Consider the following 24,175-nt stretch of genomic DNA (forward strand, 5'->3'; position numbering starts at 1 on the left):
GCTCTTCCTGATAATATCTAGCTCTGATTCACTTTCTAAATAAATCTATTTGTCTTTGAAACCTGTTTGAGTAAACACGTGTGTCAGACAGAATTTGATGCACTACTTTGAATTGTTTAATAGTAAACTTATTTATGGTAAATTGCGTGAGTATTGCCTTCAACACACATTACATTGTACATTACATTTAATTTAGCTTACGCTTCTGTCCAAAGCGACTTCCAATAAGTGAATTCAACAATTAGGGTACAAACCAGAAGAGCAAGGTATTAAGTAAGTGTGGTAGCTTCAAATATGCCGATCTATAGAGTACTTATATTTCTTATGTTGATGGGGAGCTCGTTCCACCATTTGGGAACCAGGACAGCAAACGGTCGAGACTTAGTCGAGTGATTCTGTGTTCCTCTCAGTGAGGGAGCGGCAAGCCGATTTGCTGATGCAGAGCGGAGAGGGCAGGCTGGGGTGTAAGGTTTAATCATGTCCTTGCTTTAAGCTGGGCCTGATCCGTCAGTAGCACGATAAGCAAGTGGTAGTGTCTTGAAACGGATGCGAGCAGGGGCCCCTAGGCTGCAGCCTAGAGGAGCCTGTGCATTGATTCGCCTCTGCCTACCCTAGACATAAAATATATTTTTGCAAAATAACGCAAATTATAATACATTTTTACGCAAAATGATATAGATTTTTTTGTCCGATTACTTGATTAATTGATTGAATAATTGGTAGAATACCCAATTACAAAAAGATTCGATAGCTGTAGCCCTAATACATATGGCTCCACTGAGCTTGAGTCTTGAACAATACAGAACCAAAAACTGACCAACTGAAATGCTGACGCTCTCCATCTGTCAGTATTATCTACATCAGACTTCCTTTAACAGGATTCCCAGTTAAACTGTTTAAGGTCTGCAATAATTTAAAGTGAAATGCAAATGCTTATTAGTCTAGGCCCTCTCAGTTTATTTTTCCATTTCCAAGGGGCAGTAGAAAAAAGCCTTTGGACACAATTAGATAGACATACAACCAATCAGAGTCATGAAATATAACCTACGACCAATCAGCAACGAGACAACGTAGCACTAAACGACACAAGTCAAGGTGGCCTGGTGTTCCTCAAATCACAGCCAAACAGTACACTAACATGTGTTTCTGAGAACATTTTAAGTGAGAAATAGGAAATACAGTCAGATAATCTTGATTTATATTTATCACTGCCTAGTGGCCGTATTTCGTGAGCTGGAGAGCTGTCACATTACTAACTATGATGCTCCTCTCTCTTAGTCATCATATAAAGTAATAAAGTTCACACAGTCAGCAAGGTGGAATCTGTTATAGGCTAATCAATCTGCCGATTTTCTGAAAGCATTCATATACAACCACCGTCTCCGAGTTTTTCACCAGGAGCCTCCTGTGTCCTTCCATCAATGTCTCGTCCAACTTCAACTTCAGTTCCTGAGGAGGCAAAGCTGAACTGAAATGTCAGTTCTCCAGGGAGACACAGTGGCTGCAACATGTCACAATAGCTGTCAAGATGTTTACAGTGACACTAATTTCAACCTGAAGACTTTAGACTGCAGAACTACACTTCACTAGGTTTTTGCAGTTCAAGTTAAATTATTTGACTGCATTTATATAGCTCCTATCTATGTTACTGGACAAAGTGATTCACAATTTGGCCCAAGTTAACCCATTTACTAGGGATGTCACAACAAAAGATTTTGATATAATGATTATCAGAGGAAATATCAGTTTCCAGGATTATTAATCAGGGATTAATCAGTCCTGCACATAAAACATGTCAACCTACTTTATACTGAAAATAGAGGGTTCAGCCTGTACTCATAAAACTGGAGTTACATCCAGGTAACTACTACATATCCCCGTAAGATTCAGAAAGTATACATGAACACGTTGTGAACTGCTCCAGCAGCTTTTTTTGGTCCAGCTTAGTAATGTTACAGTCCTTCTCAAATCTTGAGGGTGAGTGGCACGACTGTTTCACACTCAAAACAACACACACATTAAGTATTAAGCATTAATCTTTACACATTTATTAAAGAAGCCAGAGTCAATAAAAACCTTTGTTTTCCAAATCCAAACATGTAATTAAATTATCTGTTTTTTAACATTGTGCAGCACACTTCATTTGCATTTAAAAGTTTCCCAAAAGACAGCTGGAAACAAACCATAGAGTAAAGTTGTGGTTTCGTTTCGCCCCTTTTACCTCCCGAGGGAGTTTGGCCAGATTACAATCATATTGGCCTACGTACCTGGGTCGGACTTTGTGGGAGCTGCAGCCAGGATAGCCGAGAGTTATAACATTGCTCTGTCCCGTGCAGTTAACCAACCCGTCCTGCTGCTCGGGGACTTTAACTCTTGTGACCTGTCCGATCATCTGCCCACCTTACATCAATACGTGGACTGTCCCACCCGCCTGGCACGTACCCTGGATAAGTGTTATGGCAACATACCTGACGCCTATAAATCCATCTGTAGGTCTGCCTTGGGGAAATCTGACCATAACGTCGTCCATCTACTTCCACGTTACAGGGCTAAGTTGAGACGGGAAAAGACAGTGACCAAGGCAATTGAGATCTAGACTGAGGACTGTAAGGAGGAGATGAAAGGCAAGCTGGAGACCACCGACTGGCTCTTTCTTAACTCATGTGACACCCCTCATGAATTAATTGACACTTTCACGTCCTATCTGTTGTTTAATGAAAGTAAAATCACTCGAACTAAAACTGTTAGAATATTTCCTAATAACAATGTATGGATGTCTAGTGATCTTAGGGAATGCATTTGTGAGAAAAAACATGCTTTTAGTAATGGTAATACTGAATTACTAAAGGAAAAAAGATGTGAACTAAGATCTAAACTGAGTAAAGCAAAAATAAAATATAAGGATAAAGTCGAATGCCATTATTTCTCAGGAAATGCCAAGAAAGCCTGGGAAGGTTTAAATGTGATGATGGGTAGGGAGACTAAGAAAAAGTCTACCCCCTTGTCACACCCCTCTCAATCTTTTGCAAATGATTTAAATGTCTTTTTCAGTCGTTTTGACAAGAATGATTTCAGTGCTGAACGTGATAGAGTGTGTAGATCCATTCCTGGATATGTCCCTATTACACTGAATGAACAGGAGATTGTAGCCAGCCTGTCTAGTGTTAAGCCCAACTCGGCCCCGGGGCCGGATGGCCTGAGAGGGAGAGTTTTAAAAGAAAATGTTTATGAACATAAAGGTATTGTGCTGGAGTTATTTCAGTGCTTGCTTGATTCCTTAACTATGCCCAAATTATGGAAAATGTCTCATATTGTGCCTATCCCTAAAAAACCTGGAGCTACTGAATTAAAAGATTACAGGCACATTGCACTTACTTCTATCTTAGGAAAATGTTTTGAGAGAGTTATAAGCAGACAAATCACAGCATCGATTTCTAACAGCTTAGATCATCTCCAGTTTGCTTACAAAAGCCATAGGGGAACCGATGACGCAACTATCAGTATGTTCCACACTCTCTCAAAGCACCTTCAAGCCCCCTCCCACTTTGCTAGGGCCTTGTTTATTGATTTTACTTCGGCCTTCAACAGCATGCAGATTCACATCTTGCTGCAAAGACTTATCGAGATAGGAGTAAACGGTGGCATTATCCACCTTGTCAGGGACTTCCTCTCTACCCGTCCTCAACAGGTTCTGGTTAATACTACTCGGTCCAACATCACTGTACTTAATACTGGCGCCCCGCAAGGGACCATTTTATCTCCACTACTTTTTTCCATATATACAAACGAATTCCAATTAGATCTGGAAAACTTTCGTTTGCTTAAATATGCTGACGATATGGCCCTGGTTGCCTTATTAAAGAAGGGGGACACAGTCGGAGAGGGAGCATATAGAACATATGTGGCATCTCTTCATAAGTGGTGTGATGCAAGTTCTTTAGAGATGAATATCACAAAAACACAGGAACTTGTTTTTTATGAAAAGGACCATGTGCAGCCCCTTACAATTAGGGGACAAGTTGTAGAGGTAGTAGACAGTTTCAAATACTTAGGTACATTTATTGATTGCAATTTAAATTTTAGTGTAAACACAGACTATATTTTTAAAACCTGTAACCAACGTCTACATCTACTGCGCAAACTCAACTCATTCAGAGTGAGCAAGCGCATTATGGAAACAGTTTATAAGAACCTTATTGAGGGCATTTTAACTTTTAATATGGCTACGTGGTATGGTAACCTAAATGTAAAAGGAAGAAGCAAGCTGCAGAGAATAATAAACCTTGCCTCAAAAATCATAGGGACAAAACAGAAACAATTAAGTTGTATGTACGAGGAAGTGCTAAGGAAAAAAGCTGTCAAAATAGCAAACGATCCGTCCCATCCACTGCATAGGGAGTTTGAACTTCTTCCCTCGGGTACACGTTACAAAGTGCCAAGGGCAAATCGTAACATTTTTAAAAATTCCTTCATTCCGAAAGCGATTGGGGTACTGAACACCATATCCCGCTGATGTGTATACTGTCACTGCTGCCCTGCTTCTTGCCCTGAAGATGTCTGTGTGTAAATGTTGTTGTTGTTGTTGTTGCTGTTGTTGTTGTTGTCCTGCTGGTTGAGACCAAAGACGAATCTCCACACCGTGGACAATAAAGAATTAACTAACTAACTAACAAAGATTGCCCTCGATATTTTCCCCCAAAACAAATTCATGTTTGACATCCTCCTCTCGTGCAAGATCATCACAGACTCTGCTTCCAAACCCAGATAAAGCCAGACCTGCGCGTCTGCACGACAAGGGAGGAGTCATCTTTACCGCATGTTACGTTGCATCTCTTAAATCTCATTCTCGTTCTGAACACTCAAATGTTGTATAACAGCTTTATATGGATGGAACGCATTAAAATATGTATCAGGTTTTTTCCGAGGCCATCATTTTGGGTTAGCCATGGTGGAACATGTCTTTCACTGGTGTGTGTCTGTGGACGAGACTTTCCAAACCACACACACACACACACACACACACGTACACACACACACACACGTACACACACACACACACACACACACACACACACGTACACACGTACACACACACACACACACACACACACACACACACACACACACACACACACACGCGCACACACACACACACACACACACACACACACACACAGTTGGATTCAGGACACACTGAGACGTGGCATTTATGAGGGAACAAAACTTGCCCTTTGAACACAATGCCCTCGAGCATTTGAAAACACTCCATCATAACATAACTTTGCATGCATCTAATATTATAATAATCATAATTATTTATGGGGTACTGATGAGAAGAAAGCTAAAAAGCATCTCCTTTACATATGAGTGTCTTGGACATGATGCAGGCTGTTGACAAGAAAGAAAATTATGCCCTCAGCAGCATTTTTCCACCATAATAGTTGTTGTCTTACCACAGGACACTATTTCTATATTGACACACCATAATCCAGAATGACATTGAAGTAGTCAAGTTCTAAAGTGCATCAAGTTGCACAAATGATACATCTCCAAATTATACATCATACAAATTAATTACTATATCCGTCTGTTTTTTGTGCATTAACGCGTGTTATGGTTTTGTATGGAACTTCAATACTTTGTGGTACCAACCATAATGTGTTGTAGTAACTCACAGTTACTGAATATTATAAAATGTAATGTTAGAATAAGATTGCTCCTTTATTTATTATCCCTATGAAATGTCCTGTAGAATATCTGCTTGGTGCTAGTTTTATGGTTCCCAGAGGACTCTAATGGTCTAAATAATTACTCCTGTGATCCTCTGACTTTACATCCTCCACCATCACCTGGTCAAAACTTGCCCAACACTTTCAATCAATTTCAGTCAATTTGTGACTAAACACCTGTTAAACTAATGGTATTCTCACCACCCTCGCTGTACTTTGTGTTTAATGTTGGTGTGCATTAGTAGTGCATGTTAGTCATTTTGAGAATGTTAGCATGCTGACTTTAGCATTTAGCACCGGTAATTAGGCACCACTGTGCCTAACTACAGCCTCACACAGCGACTCGCATTATTGTAGACTTTAAGTGTTATGTAAATAAACAATGAAAACATTTTTTGTTGATTTTTACTTTACTTTATTTATGTTAAATTTAGTGGTGAGACTCAATTAAAAAAAATAATTAGAGGCTTTGTAATTAATTAATCACGATTAATTGCATATACATATTTGACACAAGTAGCAACATTTTTCAATTTAAATGGGTTTGACTTAATGTATTATAAAAAATAAAACAGTGCTTATTATGGTATATTCAAGAAAAGTGAAAACCTAACATTGCAAAAATATTTAGAATAATATCCTTAACATAAAATAAACAGTTCAACAGAGAGCTTTGTCTCCCATGTTTTCAAAAACACAGAAACAAAAATGATCAATCAACTATTGACCCTAGGAGTGTTGTTTCTGCTAACGTTAACTGCAGCATGTTCGGCATTGGGGTGGGCTTGCACTATTTTTACACAGCCATGCTCTTGTCCATGTTTCCACGTTTTTTAGAACTCAAATGTCCAACAGAACCCAACAACAACCAACTCATCTCACTTCTCATCAGTTTAATTTCTCTCGTGTTTTGTCCTGTGCGTCAGTATTACGGGCTGGGGAGGAACTTGTGCAATGAGTGCAAAAATAAATTGCGATTAATTGCGTTATTTATTTTTTTTGTTGCATTATTTTTTCTGTAATTAATTAATCGTAATTAGGCAAGGCAAGGCAAGGCAGCTTTATTTGTATAGCAGTTTTCATACACAAGGCAGACTCAAAGTGCTTCACAGCACAACATGTCATGAATTCAAATGCATTACAGAAAGACAAAGAGAGACAATAATAAAAACAGTGCGGACGTTAAAAGTGCAAAGGTTTAGCAGAAAGCTAAGGTGAACATAAAAGTTTTCAGTCTAGTTTTAAAAGTGGTCAGAGTGGGTGAAAGTCGTACATCTTCAGGAAGTTTATTCCAGCTGTTTGTTGCATAATGACTGAAATATGCTTTCCCTTGATTCAGAGGATCTTAGTGATCTAGAAGGCTTATGTAGTGGGAGCATATCAGTGATATACTTCGGCCCTAGACCATGAAGTGATTTATATGTGAGCAGGAGGATTTTGAAATCAGTTCTCTGACGTACAGGAAGCCTAGTGTAATGATTTAAGAATTGGTGTAATGTGCTCACATATTTTGGTCTTTGTCAGAACTCTAGCAGCAGCGTTCTGAACAAGCTGTAGCTGCCTGACAGTGTTTTTGGGAAGACCTGCAAGGAGACCATTACAGTAGTCTAGCCTACTGGTAATGAAGGCATGGACAAGTTTTTCTAAGTCTTGAGCTGACATGAGCCCGCTAAGTCTTGTTACATTTTTAAGGTGATAATAGGCCGATTTTGTTACTGATTTGATGTGACTGTCGAAATGTAAATCAGAATCCATAATAACCCCAAGATTTCTGGCTTTATTTGAGGTTTTCAGGGACAGTGATTGAAGGTGTTGGATAACTTTAAACCTTTCTTCTTTAGCACCAAAAACAATTATCTCAGTTTTATCCTCATTTAGTTGAAGGAAATTTTTGGAACATCCAGTGTTTGACTTGCTCAATGCACTGGCACAGTAGATCTATGGGGCGATAGTCATTTGGTGATAGCGCTACATAGATTTGGGTGTCATCGGCATAGCAATGGTGGTCAATGTTATTATTTTGCATGATTTGTCCTAGTGGGAGCACATAGATGTTAAATAAAGTCGGCCCCAAGATTGAACCTTGGGGGACTCCACACGTTACGTTGGTTTGTTCTGATACAAAGTCGCCAATGGAAACAAAATAGTTCCTACCTTGATATGACTTGAACCAGTTTAGGACTGTGCCTGAGAGCCCCACCCAGTTTTCCAACCTGTCCAAGAGTATTGATTGGTCGACAGTGTCAAATGCGGCACTGAGGTCCAATAGCTCTAATACTGAAGTTTTGCCAGAGTCTGTGTTAAGACGGATGTCATTTATAACTTTAATAAGGGCCGTCTCTGTGCTATGAAAAGGTCTAAATCCTGACTGGAGGTTGTTGTGGCAGCCAGTAGAAGCCAAGAAGTGAGTTAGTTGTTGGAGTACAACTTTCTCAATTATTTTACTTATGAATGGTAGATTTGAAATTGGTCTGTAGTTGTTGATAATAGAGGCATCTAGGCTCCGCTTTTTTAGAAGAGGTTTAATGACTGCAGTTTTGAAGGCCTTTGGGAAATTGTCCGATTGTATAGAGTTATTAACTATTTGCAATACGTCTGTTGATAGGCAGTCAAAAACATTCTTAAAGAAGTTGGTAGGTAAAGCATCGAGACAGCAGGTGGTTGCCTTTAGATCGGTCACTGTTTCCACTAGAGTTTTAGAGTCTATGGCATTAAAGCTTGCCATCATTGCTGTGATATTTTGGCCTAAACGGGGTGGTGATCCAACTTTTTTGTTTGAGATATCGATGGCATGTCTGATGCCTTCAATTTTATCAGTATAAAAGAATGCAAACTCATTGCATTTCTGTGTGGAATGGAGTTCGGCTGGTATTTGTGTTGGGGGGTTGGTCAGTCTGTCGACAGTTGCAAATATGGTTTTGGACTTATTAGTGTTGCTGTTTATGATATTGGAGAAGAATGTTTCTCTAGCACTTTTTAAGACTAAATTGTAGGCCTGGAGCCTCTCTTTATAGATGTCATGGTGAATATGAAGTTTTGTATTTCGCCAGATTGTTCAGCCTTCCTGCACTCTCTTCTCTGGGCTGTTACAACAGCAGCTTTTCACCAGGGTGCCTTTTTTTTTAATGTGTTTAAGTCCCAGTCCTAATTAATATACATATACATATGTAGCTGCAGTGGTTTACTGTCGCGGCCGCTTGGGACAACAGAACAAGCTGTAAACAATATTTCAACATATTACCTCTTTAAAAAGTTGTAATGGGAAACATGCTAACAAACATCTCCAATATACACTTTTAGCAACATTAGCATTTATTTGTTTCTGTCACCAATGAAATTAAACACAATACTCACACTACTCTTACCTCTGCTTTGGTCTCCACAAAATATCTGTCTCTTAAGCTGCTAAATGCACCACTATGTCAAACAGCTACAGAAGCAGATATTTTAGTGAAAATAAAATTGACAAATGATATAATTCACAGATGTGTTTATCCTAAAATATTTAAAAAAATACAAAAAAAATCATACAAAAACAATCATATTTCAAAGAAATTGCTTTGGGCAACAAAGGAACAGCTCATGTTAATTTACCCTTCGATCAAACAGCAACGCGTGAATAATCACAGTCGACTGTATCTCACTGTAAACTAAGAACACGAGTAGTGTGAAGTGTGAGCCTCATGCAGTGGTAGCCTGTAGAGCACACACTGGTATGAGTCAGCAGTACATCCCAGAAAATTACTGGGCACATGACTCCCTGTCCCCGGCAGGACAATAAAAGTCCAGCACTGGACCCCAAAGTCTTTGAAGGAATTAGTTCAGCAGCCAGACTGTGTCCCATTTCTCTCTCCGTCTGCAGTCACACACATGATCGTAATATCTCAGTGTACCATAGGATACTATATCGTTAAAAAAAGGTCCGTCAACTGCTCACATGCTCAGCAAACACTACATAATGTAATTCCCTTTGTAGTAATGCACTTGTTCATCTGGTCATTAGAGGGGATCAAAAGTTCAAATCAATAAGATGATCTAAAATCCACTTTAATTGAAAATTAAAGTGTAAAATCAGCTGGCATGCCTCTCACTAGTCGTAGTATGATATTCTTACAGACATTATTCATCATCAGTATGCAACAAGGAATTCAAACTTACCTAAAATGAGGTTGACAAAACTTAGTGACACTAAGTGCGAAGGAAGCTGAGAGATGAGCAGGTGTCCGTCAGTTCGTCCCTCTGATGATCTCACTGTGCAGAGCGGTTTCTACAAGCACTGTGTTAACAGCGCACTGCACTGTCCGATATCCTAATTCCCAGATGGGACTGCAAACAGCATCGAGGAGCAAAAGCATCCCAGCTTCCATCTGATGGCTGGATCAAAGCAGAGCTGCTCCCTTCCTGATTGCATAACAATACTAGACAGATCCTCTGCTGCAGTTGGAGCCTGTGCATCAGACTACTTAGCGGGTAGGCACTCTCTCTGACTTGCAAATGGACCTGGCCATGTTCCAGTACAAGTCTCACTGAACAAAAGTGCTGAGCTAAAACTGGACCATATACCTGATGAAACACTCAGAAAACGGCTTCATATTTTGCAGAACCTCTCTCTTCTTATCTGTTACAGTTCGGCTTGGCGGGTTGCGAATGCATCTTTTCCGCCTGGCGCTCAGTGTCCTCCTGAGTCACAGCCAGAGCCAGTGAACTGGACTGATTTGAATTGTCACTGCATGTTTGTAGTTGGCTGCCTACAGGGCACAGGCTCCCTCAGTGGGAATCTGGGCCAAAGAAAGCTGACTCAGAGGTGTCAGCTCAGGAAAAAAGAATGACAGGAGTGATGATACGGTGACAGCATGGGCTCACACACACTTTGATTTAAATCACTCTGCAGGATGACTTAAGTTCATGAGGGGAGATTATAGACTAGAGGCAGTTTGAAAATTAGAGCTCTACATCCTCTGCTGAGTCACAGACAGGAGATAAGTGAGGATTACAGTCAAAGATTTACACTGGCTGCACATAGAAATACTCATAAATGTGTAACTAATCTGTACATATACACACAGAAACACACACACACACACACACACACACACACACACACACACACACACACACACACACACACACACACACACATAGCACACATGCTGTCTGACCTTGAGAGATACAAATTGCTATCTACATTATTACATCTCTTGCTCAGAGCTGAACATAATCGCATCTTAATTAAAGGTGCCAAGATAAAGTCTCAGTGGGTTCACAGGCGGGTACTAGAAGCCTGAGTGAATTGAACCGATAACAAAAATCCTTTATCCTTCACCTTTCTTTCACAGCTTATTAAATCTGTACTTCATGCTCCACTGCATACTGCAGGTTCTTCTTTAGTTAATAGACCTTGTCACCTTTAGTGTCAGCACAGCTTACACGGCAAGGAGTACACGCCAGGAGATGACCAGAAAGAGAGAAATCAGGGTGTGTCTCATCAGCATCACTCAAACATACAGCATCTCTGCCCATACAGGACCTCTACTGACTAATTTATGAAACTGCATCTCTTCACCTCTCATAATGGCCACATTGCGTGCCGCAGAGCAGGAGTCAGCAAGGAGCACATTCACTCTGTGAAACGTCAAACTGCTGCTTGTTGAATTCGACAGAGAGGGTCGTCAGCTCAAACTAACTCTGCCGTGAACACAAATACCCCCCCCCCCCTTTTTTTAAATGCATCCAGTAAACAGTACTGGATGCATAAAAGGGGTTACATTTTCATATCCTAATCCATCTAAATGACATTATTTGAAATATTACAAACAGTTGTGTTTGAACAGCTTGATTTTGTCTTCTCATAAAGCTTTGGACTCTTGAAATAACAAGGTTTGTGGCTAGAAAAAAGTTAAATTTAGGCGGATTAGTGACTTGATTACTGACGTCCCTGACCACTGTGGAGAAATGGGCATTTAGTTTAATGAGAGGGATTAATGTCACTGTACCCTCAAATACAGTAATAAGTCAGCAAAGCAGGGCTGCAACTAACGATTGTTCTTTTGATTCTTCTGATTATTTTCTTAATTAATTGACTGGTCCATAAAATATTGAGTGCCTATCGAAATGTATCGAAAATCCAAGTTGACACGTCATGTTTGGTGCAATCATGAGTCTAAAACCAAAATGCGATTTAATGTTCTAAAAGACCAAGAAAAACGGCCATGTCCATGTTTGAGAAGCTGGACCCTGTATGTTTTTCTTTAAAAAAAATTACTTTATGATCAATTGATTATTAAATGGCGCTAATATGAGCTGATTGATCTTCTGTCAGTCCATCAATCAAGTAATCATTACAGCTCTACAATAAAGTAGAACAAATAATTTGTGTCAGAAATATAAACACAACAGGAACCAAAGTAGGCGCCATGGGTCGCAGCAGATTTAACACTAAACACTGCCACGCAGAAATCCAAACACACTGACAGTGACGCCTACTTGCTATTCAAACACATTTTTGGTGTGAAGTCAACTCACCTCCTCCAGCTCTTCTTCCTCACCTGACAATTTGGCAAAGCCTCTGTGAAAAACACTGCCAAATGGGAGACCATCCCCAGAGGACGAGTCCTGGCTTCAAGTCAGGTCAAATGCAAAAAAAAAAAAGAGAGGGAGCGAATGTGTTGAATTTCTCTATGAGACTCCAATAAGCAATCAGCACTCCTCTGTACACTGATGGATGATGGATCACAGCCCAGCCTCATCCCTGCCTCTTATCCTCCCCTCTTCCTCTGGATTAAATCCAATGAGTCTGTCACTCTACTCCTCTCTTCCTCTCTTTTCCCCTCTCTGTCATGTGTGTAATCACATGTGCACATACTACACAACAAGCCGAGGCGGATGTCTATAAAGCAGAAACAGAGGGCTACTGTTGGCCAATCATGGGCTATAAATAGGCTTCTTGAGTTCATCAATGTCTCTTCCTATGATGGTGAGGAGCCTAGTGGGCTTGGAGAGAGAGAGAGAGAGAGAGAGAGAGAGGAGGGCAGACCAAGTAGTATCACTCTCTGGTGGCTTTTACTTCCCTCCCTGTATCGACTTCAGTCTCCCTATCAGTTTCACCTTTCCTGATTCTCATCTTGTGTAGGGAGATGTCTGAGCCAAGCTGGAAGTGCCAACATCCATGTTTTAACTGAATGACGAATCAAAATAAAAAGAAAGAATGCTCCAGAATACAGCAGGAGGACTTTATAGATCATCCATCCGTCTCTCATAACGTGAAGGTCACGTGTGTGCTCAACATGCTCTTCATGTTGTAGTTGGTGTTATTGTGTCATGTACAATTCCACACGCACTTATAAAATACAAAATTACTTTTATTCACTGTCCAGTGAATGTCGTGCATCTCCAAAATTAGTAATTAAATAAGTTTTCTGAAGGAGTAAAAAGGTATGTCCTTATGAATGTGCTTAACGTTGCACTGAGCATCACAGATGTTACACTGTAATCCTTTTTGAAAAGTATTACAGAAATAAACTGGAAGAGCACAGATCTCCGCCATGGCCAAATCTCATCTCACATTGTTAACGAAAGTGAAAAATATTGTGTATGTGCCCAATCTTCCACGAGACTCTTCCATAAACATGCTGACAAACAGGAGGTGACGGAGGTAATCATGCAAAACATCACTAGTGGGCGTAGGACAGATTACATGATACAGTATGTGATCGAAGAACACATGCTGCTGATTTTCAGTACACAAACGTCACTTTAGGGGATCACAGCTAATGTCATGCAAAATATGTGTCATTAACATTATTATAAAAGAAATGTCTGATTGACATGCTGCCCCCTAGACACATGGCCCACTTAAACTCATCCATAAGGTCTCTGGAGACAGTGAGTAATCCACGGAGACACGGGGAAAAGGGACACCCCATGCTCTCACTAGAAACACCTTTTAAGGTATTTCTTCTTTTATCGGACTGATTTATAGGACGCCTACATTTTATAATGCTAAATCCCATGGTCATGGTATTTTATAACATACAGTATTTTTTACCCCTTCAGACAAATTCACCACAGGAGCTGACATGAGGAAATGTCACATGTGGTTAAGAGCAAGAATCTTACACAAATACAGTTTTTTTATGAAATATAAAAGGTTGATTGTCGCCTAGCTATTACTTTTCTATATTCTCACATTCAGTTACTCAATTTGAATCCAGTGCAGCCATCGTGGACTTTCAGCTTTAAGGGTGTGTGAGGTTGTTCATATACGTATTTGGTGAACAGGGTAGGAGACACTGCAACAGGATGATAACACCAATTGATGTAGAAAGCAACCAAAGAGGTTTTTGGTGCCAAATAGTAGAATGTTTTGTGTCTGACCTTAAACCCACTGATCATGTGTTTCACTTGCTTAATACGAGACAAAAAGAAAAAGACAAAAGTATATTCCTGCATCAAAAGATGGCTGCAGTACTGGACAGGCAGAGCACCACCAGGGGCCTGCTGCTGTTACATTTAGCATTTTTAGCCACTTGGGGTCAGAAACGCAGCTTAAAACACCACACTGACATTTTTCCACCCTTTAAGTTGATAGCTTGATAGCAAAAGTGTGGTGCTGTTTAGTACAGGAAAGGTAGTGGACAGTGGGTTTTTAAGAGGGGTTTTTTTTAGTTGTTTTTTTGCTACTATGTCTGAATGAGATAGCCAAAAACTTCAATTCCTCTTTAGATAAATCCAAGTCTCGATCACCACAGATATAGCTGGTTTTCTGGTAATTCAATGAAAAAGAGTCTATATGAAATAACTACACACTAAAGCCTATTTTTACATACCCCTAAATGAATATAATACGTACCGAATGAAAAGTACTGACTATTTTCTCATTTTATTAAGAACTTGGTGCAAAATATAAACTCAAAATATTTCAAATCAGATTTTTTAAATGTGAGGTTGTTATTATCATTTTAGATAAAGTAATTGTGTATCACAATATTTTGACATTTGATTTAATCGAAACCATTTAAAGACCATAAATGATCATTTTAGTATCTACATTACTCCTCAACACAGTTCCCTCTTCTTTCCATTTGGAGTCACTAATGTGCAGAATTACTCTGCTCTTTTATCAACAAGTTACTGTCCATCTATTGCTTCCAACATTTAATTCTGACTGCTCCCTGGCAGGACGATCTGTTCTGTTCAGTTTCTCATACATGGACATAGAGGATATTTGTCTCTTTCTACTAGTCTCACTATCTTTCTTCTCCTCCTCCTCCACCACTTTCTTGTCTCTGTGTCCTGACTCCTCCCTCAGCCTGGTGTCCACTCAGCCTCCTTCTGCCTCTCCTCATCAGACCAGTGTCTCTCCTCACCTCAGACATCTCTTGATACCACCGAACAACCACAGAGAGGGTCAGCCTTTCACCTCACTATAGGTAGGTTTGTTTAAGTTATGACGATACAGAAAACATTAAATATCTGTCAGAGTTTATGTCTTCATGTTTTGTTGATCTATGCATGAAAAGAGTTCATTTGAAGAGAAAGTATAATAAACTTGAAGACCAGATCAAGTTCAAATCAAGAATAAAATGCATTTAAAATGTTTCCTCAATTATTTATTTAAGATTTAAAGACTTTTAATCAAATAAAACTCAAAGTATTGCTGGTTTGCATATAGTTAAGAGACCTATCTATAAAGTTGGAAATGTCTTCTTATTGTTTGGATAAAATGGCTTTATGCTTCAAACATCAGCAGGAAAGTCATCACATGAGAAACAACCTTAAATCTGCCACTGTAATAAGACCATATGCATACTTTTTTGTAGTCATACCTTGGGATTACGCTGAAACTACCCCAAAACAGTGTTTTTATTGATCATTTTCTTATAGATCGTTTGAGTAACTAGCTTGTTGAGTTGTCTGAGGTCATGACTTGTAAACATGTGTGATGATAACAAAATAAAATGCAGGGAATTTCCTGTATATCCAGAGCGATCTAGACTTAAGACTTTCTGTGTAGATGACCTCATGACACGAGGTCATCCCCATAAAAAGACATTTCATTTTTTTAACTGATGTGGTGTCCATACAGAGTGTATTCTGAGGTCCCTGCTATCTTTTATGAGGTGGTGCTATCTGAGCAAAGTCAGCAGGTCTACTTTTGCATTTTACAATCAGGGATGAATGGTCCTTTTACATATCCAGTACACTGAAACAAGATGATAGAAAGAAAGAGCAGCGTAGCAAACTGGTACCTCTCCTTTTAAAGGTATTGTGGTATCTAGCCTCAAGTGTTGCAGATGGCCTCCATCTGCTGAGCAACACTGATCTGTACTCCAGGGGAGAGACGTTATATATACAGTGAATGAAAAATGTACACAACAGGCTCTCCTGCATGCTCACAGAATGCCTTTCGGAGGAGGAAACAAGTGCGGCTGCTGCCAGAAAGCCGTCTACTTCGCTGAGGAAGTGCAGTGTGAGGGGAAAAGCTGGCATAAATCCTGTTTTCTGTGCAGTAAGTATTTAAATTTTCAGGTAATATGCTTTATTTGGTAGACTGACTCCCGGCGCTTAAAAGACTAGGAAATCACAAGAAGCGCCAGGGTGGAATGCAAAGTATTTGGCACGAGGGCATGAAAGTGAGTATCTGCAGGTTTTCGGCTTAGACATCTCAGTCCTTATTTGGGTCCAGTGGAAACATGTGACTAAAGGTTTGGTCTTCCTTATATGGCAGAGGAAGGTACACATCCTCCCGCCTCCAGCACAGACAAGTATTTATCCAAGCCAGTCAAGCACATAGTGGGTTTGTTTCTTTGAAATGTCATGCATAGTTTGTAGTAATGTCACGGCTAAACATCTGTGAAAAAAATTTGGTTTTGAGAGTTTGGTTTGCTGTAGATGCTTGTGAGGCTAAAGAAAAATACTTAATTTTTCCCCCTTTCTCTTTTTGTTGTAAGTGGTCTGTAAGAAGAACTTAGACAGCACAACAGTGGCCGTCCATGTGGATGAGATCTACTGCAAATCTTGCTATGGCAAGAAATACGGACCTAAAGGCTACGGCTTCGGAGGTGGAGCCGGCACTCTGAGTATGGACGCAGGAGAAGGACTTGGAATCAAGCCTGAAGAGTGAGCAAAACAGCACTAACTCCTGTAATTTAAAGGGGACACATTATACAGTGCTTTCAGCTTAATACTTGTATTTTGGTTTCCAGTTGGAACATTTATACATGCTTTAATGTTCAAAGAATGCATTATTTTTCTCATGCTGTCTGTCTGAATAACCCTGAATTCACCCGCTGTATGAAACACTCCATTTTAGCACCTGTCTCTTTAACTTCCACAAAAGAAAAACCCAGTCTGCTCTGATTGGTCTGCATTTCCAGGTCTCTCTACACAGTCATTGCAGGAGGGGAATGACTGTTACATCACTGTAGCAACACTGTCTATCTTTATATAGTATAGTTGTGACATCACAACGATACAAAAGTCCTGACCGCTCGTTTAAAGGCACAGTTTCTGAATACTAACTGTGTGCATTTCTCTGTGGATTGAGTGTTTTGATCAACACTCAACCTGCTTTATAATGAAAAAAAAAAGACAAGATAATCTCACTTTTTACAGTCTGAGACCTTTAACTACAGAAAAAGGGTACATTTCATATGATGTTTGAAATCTCGGTACAGAAAAGTACACAAACAAAGCAACTTCTGCTCGTGTTGGATCAAAAGTTTATCTGTGATATGAGCTACTATCACAGATATCTGTGTTAGTAGCTTGTAATACATTTAATTAAGCAGGAAGAGGGAATCTAATGGCGCCTCGGAGGAAAACTGATCCTATGGAGGAAATACGGCAGTCGCTCAGTTGAATGTCTGGGAAACTCGTCAAAATTACTAAACAGCTAACCGGGGAACTTGCAAAAGTCACCGAACAGCTGACAAAACTAACGCAAGTTGTAGAAGAGGTGAAACAACTGAAAGACGCAGTAAGTGCAAAGGTTAAGACAATCAATGAACTGGAGAGAAGGCTTGATAGCCTCGAACAGCAAATGCGAATGGAGGATGTAATAATTACTGGCCTGACAATTAAACCGCGGTCCTACGCCAAAGCTGTTGCAAGGGGCAACAATGTCAGCGAGGATGCGGAGAAAGGTGATTTGCAAACGCTGGAAAGACAAGTTCTCCAATTTCTGGCAGAGAAGGACATCCATGCGGCGTGCCATACTCTCCCGCGTAAAGACAAGACAAGGCCTGCAATTGTCATACAGTTCATAAATCGGAAGTCTGAAATACTAAGCCAAGGAAAAAAGTTGAGAGGAACAGCGGTATATATGAATGAGCATCTGACGCAGAAAACGGCAAACGTTGCGAGAGAAGCCCGCATCCTGCGCAAAAACGGGAACATCAAGGCAACATGGACGCAAGATTGTAAGGTATTTATTCAATTTAATGATTCAACTCCGGAACAAGCTAAAGTTATTATGGTGAGAGACAGTATAGACCTTGATCAATTCAAATAGTATGGCGTGCGTTCTGCTGTTTAGGCCTATTCTCGACATAGGCCTACTTCAACACCTATTAAACGCAGTGGGATTACTTATGACAAGACTTATGCTGGGATCAATTGACTTATCTTGCTGTTGGACAAAGCAAATGACTGTATTAAAAGACTACCTCGCTCATGCCTTCGATAATGGACTTAAACGATGACATAAACCGTGGCAAAATATTTGATTTGGAAACTGACTTTGCACGGAATATACTCGCGCCCGGGGAATGCCGCTACTTTAAATCGCAAGAGTTTAATGGGACTACAAATAGGATTACAGACGAAGCCTTTTCCATCATACACTTTAATAGTCAAAGCTTGAGATGTAAATTAGAAAAAATCAACGACTTCCTCAGTGACCTACAACGGACATTTAAAGTAATTGCTGTAACAGAAACCTGGTTGAAAGACATGCAAGTCGGCAGCGTACAGATAAACGGCTACAACATGTTTTATGTTAACAGGATGGGGAAAGGTGGAGGGGGCGTAGCCCTCTATGTTGACACTAAACTGAAATGTAAAGTTGTTGAGCAAAAAACCATAACTGTGCCTGACTTGATGGAAGCATTAACTGTAGAAATCATTAATGATATGGGAAAAAATATGTTAATCACCTGTGTTTACAGACCACCTGGGCCTGCTACTGACTTGTTCGCAGAAAAAATTATAGAAATGTTTGAGGATGTAAAGAACAAATAAGTAATTGTATGTGGTGATTCCATATATATCTAGGTAATATTACATCCAATGACTTCAAGAACTTCATGAAAACTGCAGGTTTATGTCCAATGATATCCCAACCAACCAGGATCACTTCCCATAGTTCTACGATCGACAACATATACACAAACATGCATGGTGATATAATTAATGGTATTTTCATGACAGATGTGAGCGATCATCTCCCTGTATTCTCTATAATCTGTGGTAGTATATGTATAAATACTGTGCAAGATCAATCTCCAGTCATCTTAAGGGATAGGTCTAGTAAAGCTATCGAGGCATTTAGTAAAGCTATCGAGGCATTTAAAGAAGAAACAAAACTGGGAGCAAGTATACTCAAACGACTTAAATAATATCTATAATGCTTTCATGACCACACTAATTAATTTATATGATGAAAAATGCAAAATCTGTGCTCAGAGTGTAAAAAAATATTTAAATAACCCTTGGATGACAAACGGGTTGAGAAATGCTTGTAAGAAAAAAAATTATCTATACAGGATGTTTCTTAAAAAAAAGAACCAAAGACGCAGAGATTACTACACCAGTTTAATAGATAAAAGTAAAGGCAATACCAAAAACACATGGGGTGTGATAAATACTGTCCTGAATAAAGGCAAGGCCAAACCTATTATTCATGAGTTCATCACCAAGAATAATATGGATATTTATGCAACAGAGGAAATGTCTAACAAATTCAATAATTATTTTGCAAATATTGGCTCCAATTTATTGCAACACATCCCAGATGAAACCATTGATGGTGGAATTATTCCTGTTAGTGTAAACAGCATTTTCCTTGAGAGTGTCCAAGTAAGTGAAATTTTGTCAATTGTGAATAAATTGGCAAATAAAAAGTCAAATGATTATGCAGATATGTCACTGATAAAAAAAATGATAGATGTTATCCCTGAACCTTTCACATATATCTGCAATCTGTCCTTTACAACAGGAACATTTCCAGACCACATGAAAATAGCCAAAGTGGTTCCACTTTTTAACAAAGGAAATAAAAATGATGTCTCCAATAACAGACCCATATCCCTACTACTTCAGTTATCTAAGATTTTAGAAAAACTATTTGTGTTGAGACTGAAAAATTCTATGGACAGAAATAAAACATTAAACAGTAGTCAATATGGTTTCTGCACTGGTCATTCAACTGCAACAGCAATTTTCGAAATGGTAGAAGAAATAACCAATTCTATGGATAAAAAAAAAGTTTTTGTTAGTATTTTTGTTGACCTGCTAAAAGCATTCGATACTTTAGTTTAGATCATCGAATATTATTGAGAAAACTATACATATATGGTATAAGAGGAGTGGCTCATCAGTGGATCACAAGCTATTTAAATGAAAGAAAGCAGTTTTTTGAAATCAATAATACAAAATCTAAAAGTTGTCAAATAACTTGTGGTGTACCCCAAGGATCGGTACTAGGTCCACTACTTTTCCTACTTTATGTCAATGACATTCAAAATGTTTCCAGTCTACTAAAGTGTATTTTGTTTTGCGGATGACACTTCTTTATTTTATGCTGGCAAAAATATAAAAGAGGTGTTACACGTGGTAGAGCATGAGTTTGGAAATATTATGAGATGGTTCAATGCAAATAGACTGTCCTTAAATATTAGTAAGACTAAATTGATGATTTTTAGTTGTACAAATAAGGACTTTGATGTAGAATTGTCAGTAAAAGGTGTGGAGATTGAAAGGACCCATGTATTTAAGTTTTTAGGTGTTTTGATTGATGAACAGTTGACATGGAAATCCCATATAAACCATGTTAAATCAAAGGTATCCCAAACCATAGCTGTGCTGCACAAGGTTAGAGAATCGGTGTGCCTTGTTTTTGCTGTATAATTCACTGATTGTTCCACATCTGATTTTTGCATTGAAGCATGGGGGAGTGCGTATAAGACGCATATTGATCCAGTCTTCAAACTACAAAAATGCGCCATTCGCGTCGTAAATGGAAGTGGATACAGGGATCATACAAATCCAATATTTATACAATTAAAAATTCTCAAATTCAATGAATTACGAGAATATAGCCTTCTCAAAACAATGTACATAGCTCACCAATATACATTACCGGAAAATTTGCAAAAAACATTTGTTAAGAGAGAAAGTAGTTACACATTAAACCAGAGTTTAGAATAAAACCAAAGGAAAGATGCATCTCAATTCAAGGTGTCAGTCTGTGGAACAATTTAAATAGTGAAATTATAACTTCTCAATCACTTTTTATTTTCAAGAAACGTGTAAAAGCGTTATTATTAGAAACATATGATGATGCTATTTAGCAGAAAAAGTTAATTTTTATTTTGTATTCGTTCTGCAAAGTTGACATATGTAAGCGCACCAAATTGGATTTTTTTTTAAGCATTATTTGTGAAATGCTGACAAGGGGCAGACATTATAAGTTTATCTTTTTTCTGCGCCCTTTCATTTATTTTCTAAAGAATGAAATTTAAAAAAAAAATGAAAATGAAAATGAAGCAGTGTTTCAGAGATATCGTCCAGCTGTGCAGTTTTCTCCTCTTATTGCAGTCTTAAAGCTTTGTTTTTTTCTTGACAGACAAGCTCCTCATCGCCCTACAAACAACCCCAACGCCTCTAAGTTTGCCCAGAAAGCAGGGGGCTCAGATGTGTGTCCTCGATGCGGGAAAACAGTGTATGCAGCCGAGAAGGTTGTTGGAGGAGGCAATGTAAGAAAGATCAATACATATACTGTAATCTCAGTTTTATAAATTCGAAGAGGATAATTTGTCACTTTTCCTGTATATTTTTGAGATTGAACCGACTCTCTGTTCTCTCGTTAGTCCTGGCATAAAGGCTGTTTTCGCTGTGCCAAATGTGGCAAAGGACTCGAGTCCACGACCCTCGCTGATAGAGACGGGGAGATCTTCTGTAAAGGTCTGTTTGTATCAACTCGTTCCACTAGTCGATGGGTAGAAAATTAACCTGTGCCTATTCTAATAATGAACTATAGATTTTCCAGCAAAAATAGCAAACATTTTCTCGGCCCAACTTTAAAATATTGTGTCTTTTATGACAGTAAATTGAGTAACAGTAATTATTTGAGTTGACTGTTGAATCAAAACCAACTTTAATTTTGTTAACAAGTTGATAAGGTGTTTTTCATCTGCAATGAGACATATTATGAGCAACGAGCAGTCAGCACCACGACTCAGCGTTTCTGCCTTGAAAATGCAGTGTACCAATGACAGTATCTAAATTCTGGATTCAGACAGCCAGGGTTTCATACATCACAAAACTAAGGAACCAATCCTAATGGAACATCCACAGCGCAACTATGGCAGCGGTGGTGAGCGGGTTTGAGACCAGATCCAGGAGAGTAGATGTGCTTTGTTGGAAAATCAAATATAACTACTAAATATTAATTCTGGCAGAATATTTGTACATGATTTAAAAACATGTGTGGAGGAGGACCACCTTCCCAGATAAATAAGAGAAAAACACAACCATGACAAAAAATGAGGAAAATAAACTGGGCTGTAAATGTGTGTTAGACCACATCAGAGGTTAACCTCAACCAGTGACATCTGAGCCTCAACCTGCAGTGCAAAAGCAGTTGCTCTAAATGACTTCAGACAGAGGTCAGCAGCCCCTCTGACTTTTTGCCATTTAGTATATTTTTACTCCAATTTGCTCATGACTTCATATGCTAGCAGACTAAACAACTATGTATTTCTGATTCTGTGAAACTGAGGTTTAATAAACCATTAGTTTGTCTGCTAGTGTTAAATGCACAATGTTTTTCAGTCGTTGTAATTTCATTCCCAGGTTGCTATGCAAAGAACTTCGGTCCCAAGGGGTTTGGCTTTGGTCAGGGTGCAGGAGCTCTGGCTCATTCCCAGTAAAGCCTGAAGCCTCGGCCCACCAGGGTCTGACATCGCTCTGATAACATCGCTTCCAGGATCCTTCAGTCAATATCTAGCCTATTTCACTATAGGCAAAGTGGAGTGAAAGAAGCACACAACGCACAGCTTTTTGCTACGAGTTCACCAAGTAGATTTTTGCTCTCTGTGTTGCATTTGAATCTGGATTATGATACCTTGTATTTAACTGCTTTAAAAAAACAAACACAATAACATGCCAAATATTGAAAACACACTAAATTATAACTCTGTTTGCAAGTGCACAGTGTGTGTTTAAAGTGAATGGTTAACAGGAAAAAAGAAAAAAAATGTAACCACTTTTAGCATCTGAATAAGGTGGTGTTCAAATAACATCAACATGACAGCTGTAAAGAGAAACAAAAAAAACAACTCATGCTTCAGTTACAGTCAGGATAAAGCTTTCTCTCTGCTCTACATGGTGAAAATACTGTCTTAAGATATGCTTTATTGCTGAGACACAAAATAAAATAAAAGCAATGGATTTGTTTTGTGCTACACAATCGTCACTGTTCTTTCATGGTTCTGGTTCTGGTGAAATCATCATGTTTGTTTATGTGGAATTGGGTGTGCTTGTTATTCCCTCTAATCATCAAAATGCCAGCTGCTGTGGTGAACAACGGAGTCGTAGTGCTCAGCTCTGTCTCTGCCTGTGCCGAGGAGTTGGCACACTGAGCAGAGTGCCAGTCAGCTGTGGTGGTGTTGGTGTTGGTGTTGTTGGTGATGTAGGGGAAAGCTGTTTTTTTGGTGCCGATTACAACATGTGTGAGTCACATCAACAGCAAAGATAAAAGTACACTGGGAGCAGAGTTCTAATGCGTTCAGATTCATAATAAGTGCAAGAAAATGTGTTTGATCTCTGATCTTCAGGACATCTTAAAACGGATATGTGTTTGCTCTAAATGTGCTGCTGTAAGTATGAAAATAACTTGGACATGTAGTATAATTCCCTTCAGCCTTGTAACCACCTGATGGCAGCAGAGAAATCTGATTTTACAGGAGAGGATTAGGTGAAATTATTAATATATATATATATATATATATATATATATATATATATATATATATATATATATTAAAATCAAGCAAATGTTAATTAGTTATAAGTATATAATTTACTGTGCATAATTGACTTTAATGCAAAGAACTGCATCATCATAATTTGAATTTAATTTAGTTGAAATTGCAATATTTTCACATGACCTGAAACACCTGCTGTAGCTAACACAGAGGCAGTTTTGAGTATTTTGCACCCAAAGA

General features: G+C 39.0%; 1 protein-coding gene across 1 annotated transcript; it reads left to right on the forward strand.

Moving 5' to 3' along the window:
• Positions 1–16,127: 16,127 nt before the first annotated feature.
• On the forward strand, positions 16,128–23,367 carry csrp1b (cysteine and glycine-rich protein 1b; the record flags this gene model as incomplete). Its single annotated transcript, XM_083938907.1, has 5 exons — positions 16,128–16,236; positions 16,679–16,847; positions 21,574–21,703; positions 21,818–21,911; positions 22,803–23,367. 5 exons carry the CDS (start codon positions 16,128–16,130, stop codon positions 22,877–22,879), a joined length of 579 nt encoding a protein of 192 aa, XP_083795033.1. The 3' UTR covers positions 22,880–23,367.
• Between the last annotated feature and the right edge of the window lie 808 nt (positions 23,368–24,175).

Source organism: Echiichthys vipera (assembly GCF_963691815.1).
Source record: "Echiichthys vipera genome assembly, chromosome: X".
Classification (NCBI taxonomy): Eukaryota; Metazoa; Chordata; class Actinopteri; order Perciformes; family Trachinidae; genus Echiichthys; species Echiichthys vipera.